This window comes from Pecten maximus, unplaced genomic scaffold, assembly GCF_902652985.1.
Source record: "Pecten maximus unplaced genomic scaffold, xPecMax1.1, whole genome shotgun sequence".
Taxonomy (NCBI): Eukaryota; Metazoa; Mollusca; class Bivalvia; order Pectinida; family Pectinidae; genus Pecten; species Pecten maximus.
Window position 1 is genome coordinate 1 of NW_022982881.1, and position 3,479 is coordinate 3,479.

The following is a 3,479-nucleotide window of genomic DNA, read 5'->3' on the forward strand; positions in this document are numbered from 1 at the left end:
TGAAAGATATATTGCATGAAAAACTCAAGATATCAAAGCATCAAATCAAAGTATTGCATCCAATTAAATTCAAATCTTCCAAAATGAAGAAAAAAAAACATGAACTTTTAACAACAACTCTGAATGTGACATATATAATATACCACAATAGATTTCTTCGACATTTCTGCTGAATAAGCATGTTGGAATTGTTTAGGACAAATATTTTCAAAGATTTTGAAGGATGACAGATGTTCGATCAGAATGTTGGATACAACCTGTATCATGTCTTTTCTAAGAGTGTAATTGTCCTCAGCAGTAGGAAGAAATTCGCTGTTTTCAACCTCCATCAAATTTCCGACAGGCTCATCTGTGAAACCCTCACAGCTCACTCTATCTACAACAGACATGATTTGAGTAAAATGCCTCGACACATTTTGATGTTCCTGTGTCATTTCCCTGACTTTTATATGAAAGTCCAGGTTGTCGAGGTTAAATCTGTAGCCTAGGGGTTCACCATGTTGTTGAAATTCTGAATGGTAGATGGTTGAATAGGAATGTTCATCTATGACTGAGGGTTGATCTAATCCTCCTGCATAAGAGTGTTCAGTGCTCACCCTATCCACAATACTTTTAGCAGCAATAGTGTCTGCTAACCTCCTCTGATAGGTTTTCATTACTTGCTCATTTAGTTTTTTCGCTGTGTTCAACTTTTCATTCAAGGTTGTATGGGTTACAGAAAAACCCAGCTTTGCAAGCACCGAAAAGCCATCTTTCTGTAATTGGTTGTTGTACATTGTTATGGCAACAACATGTTGAAGAGAGTTAAGCATTTTTGAACGTCCCTGCAAAAGAACACACAAAGCTGCACAAACCTTAACCTGATCGAATGTCTTGCTATAACCAGAGGTTGCTGCTTGGGTTGCACATGCCCATAACATGGGTGCATGACTTTCAAAATCCTTTTGAATTTCTTTCATGTTGAAGTTTTCCAAATCTCTAGTTTCCCGTTTCTGTAAATGTACTTCAAATTCATTTGTTTGTTTTGAAAAGACACAGCATTCCTGTTCAATTAACTTCTTAACTGCCTTCTTTGCATTTTCTTTGGTTGCATGGTCTGAAGAATTTACAAGTAATGATAAAGCCTTTTTGAAGCTTCCATTTGCTAATGATTTTACAATTGGAAGCATCTGTTCACAGAGTTTTGAAGATCGAAATGACACTGTATGTTTCAGGGTTTTCTTAACCGAAAGTGATGAAGATTTGATTCTCTTTTGTTGGTTACTACTTTGAGGCCCAGGTGAAAATGGAACAGCGAGATCCTCTGTGAATGAGCTCGAGGCTTTTTTTGATGGAGTTAAAAACAATGATCTTGTTGATGGCTTTCTAATTACTGTTTGTTGTCTAGACTGCTTTTCTAGGGATCCTGAAAAACATAATTGAATATCGAAAATAATATATATGTAACAGATATCTGCCAGTGTAAGTGCATGAAGATATATATCCTTTCCTAGATTATAATCACCTCTAGCTACCACCTGTCTACTGTAAACATATATAATGTCAAGTTTTATATTACTAATTATTAACTTTTGAGCATATAATGTTACTGAGTTAACACTCATCATATCATATTTTATGACTTTGATATTATTGTAATATAACTAACAAATGCTATATTTACGTGTTCATATCTAAGTCAGGCAGAAAAAAAAGATTTCCATGCCTTTATCATCTGGCCTTTACGCTATAGATTAATCCTAATAAACAAGTTATGATGCAGACATTTGTGACGTAATTTAAGTAGTTGTTTCAGTTATCAATCATTTATTTAGATTATGCGTTTACATCAAACACAATCTGGATATAAGGTAGAATGGTTCTTCTGAATATGTTCCGATTGTTACATGCATGATAATATTGAATAAAAATTAAATGCTGAAAATACCTTGATCTGGAGTAGCTCTCTTGTCAGGAAACTTAGATTGTCTTGGTGTTCCAGGTGTTCCTATGGCCATACTTCGTTTTTTCACAGATATGACTTTAATAAATGTTTGTGACGACATCATAACTTTGTCATATAATTGTGACCGTCTGCAGTCCATGTCTTTTATTCGTAGCAGCAGTTTATAACAAGGCGAACACACATATGTCCCAACATTTTCTTCGATACAGAGATTGTTCTTGTAACAGTAACATACAATTTCAAAAGCAGGACCCTTGTTCTTATCTTTTCGGATTATGTAGTACCTTTGTTTGTTTTCTAAACAACAAGAAACACACCTGTCACTGTCTGGAAAGCGAATTCTGTCAGTTTCTTTTACTGGAGTTGCCATATTTGTTTACATTTTTCAGCGCCCTCTACCGGTCACAAAATTCAAATAGCAATCTGACCAGACTCTCGTTTGAGGCAGTCTCGAGCGAGGACGAGAGTCTGGGGAATGCGAGACTAGTGAATATGTGGTGTTTATACATTCAGAACAAATGTCATTGCGGGTCGTTCATTGGTTAATAATTGAAATTAAAGAAACGAGCAACATATAATGCATGGTTATGGCTTGTGTTGAACGACAATGAAATGCCACTTTTCGTGTTAAAATAAGATGGATAATAATTTATTTCGAAATAGATCAGTTTTGAAAATAATTTGTTACCCCCCCCCCCCCCCCCCCACCTTTCGAATCGTGCACAGGGGCTTGCATTTAGACCTACTAACACATAAGACCGCGGGTTCGTGGAATCGTCAAAAAAACGATAAATCATATTTGGCGTAAACAATTTTGTGGCTTATAGGTACGTTGATAAAATCCATTATACGAAGCTGTCGAAGACATTAAGTTATAACAGAGACCTATATGGTCTCTGGTTATAAGAATCATTTTGGTAATAGTATTACCTTTTTTTACTGTCTAGATAATACAAATAAGGTAATGTTTTTTTTAACAAGTTATAGGTATATATGTACCTTTATATCCTTATGCTACCACCACCGGCCATTTTATTTTTGAAATAGAATAAATGAAAGTAATAGAATAAAAAATATATAATTGCCATAATGACGATATAATCAACAAATTGTTTGATGTTTGAATAATGATATCAAATTGTCGATAACTAGCACGTTTTAATAGCTACGGACTCAAATAAATATTTGATGCCACGTTATAGTTGATGGGAACAACACACATCAAATATTAAAAGTGAATGTTTAAGTTGCAAAGGTTGGCGGAAGGGAAGGAGAGGGTTACTAAGACGGCTGCTGTGGAATAAAAATCATATTATTAACACGCTAACGAAAAGTATACATTAATTGTAGAGTAGAATCATCGAATCAATTCTTAGCTGATGCTTTTAAATATTTATTTCAGGTGATATGTGCACATGCTCAACAAAATAAAGAAAACTGAAATATGTCCGACGCTCAACGAGAAGAAAAACAAATTATATTTCATCAATATATTCTACCAAACCACACACACAATCACGACCTAACACCGACC

General features: G+C 34.8%; 1 protein-coding gene across 1 annotated transcript; it reads right to left on the reverse strand.

The window, feature by feature from the left end:
- Positions 1 to 13: 13 nt before the first annotated feature.
- Positions 14 to 2,387, reverse strand: LOC117321072. Its single transcript, XM_033875552.1, has 2 exons — positions 1,928 to 2,387; positions 14 to 1,405 (listed from the first exon to the last, which is right to left on the reverse strand). Exons 1-2 carry the CDS (start codon positions 2,313 to 2,315, stop codon positions 108 to 110), a joined length of 1,686 nt encoding a protein of 561 aa, XP_033731443.1. The 5' UTR covers positions 2,316 to 2,387; the 3' UTR covers positions 14 to 107.
- Positions 2,388 to 3,479: the final 1,092 nt, after the last annotated feature.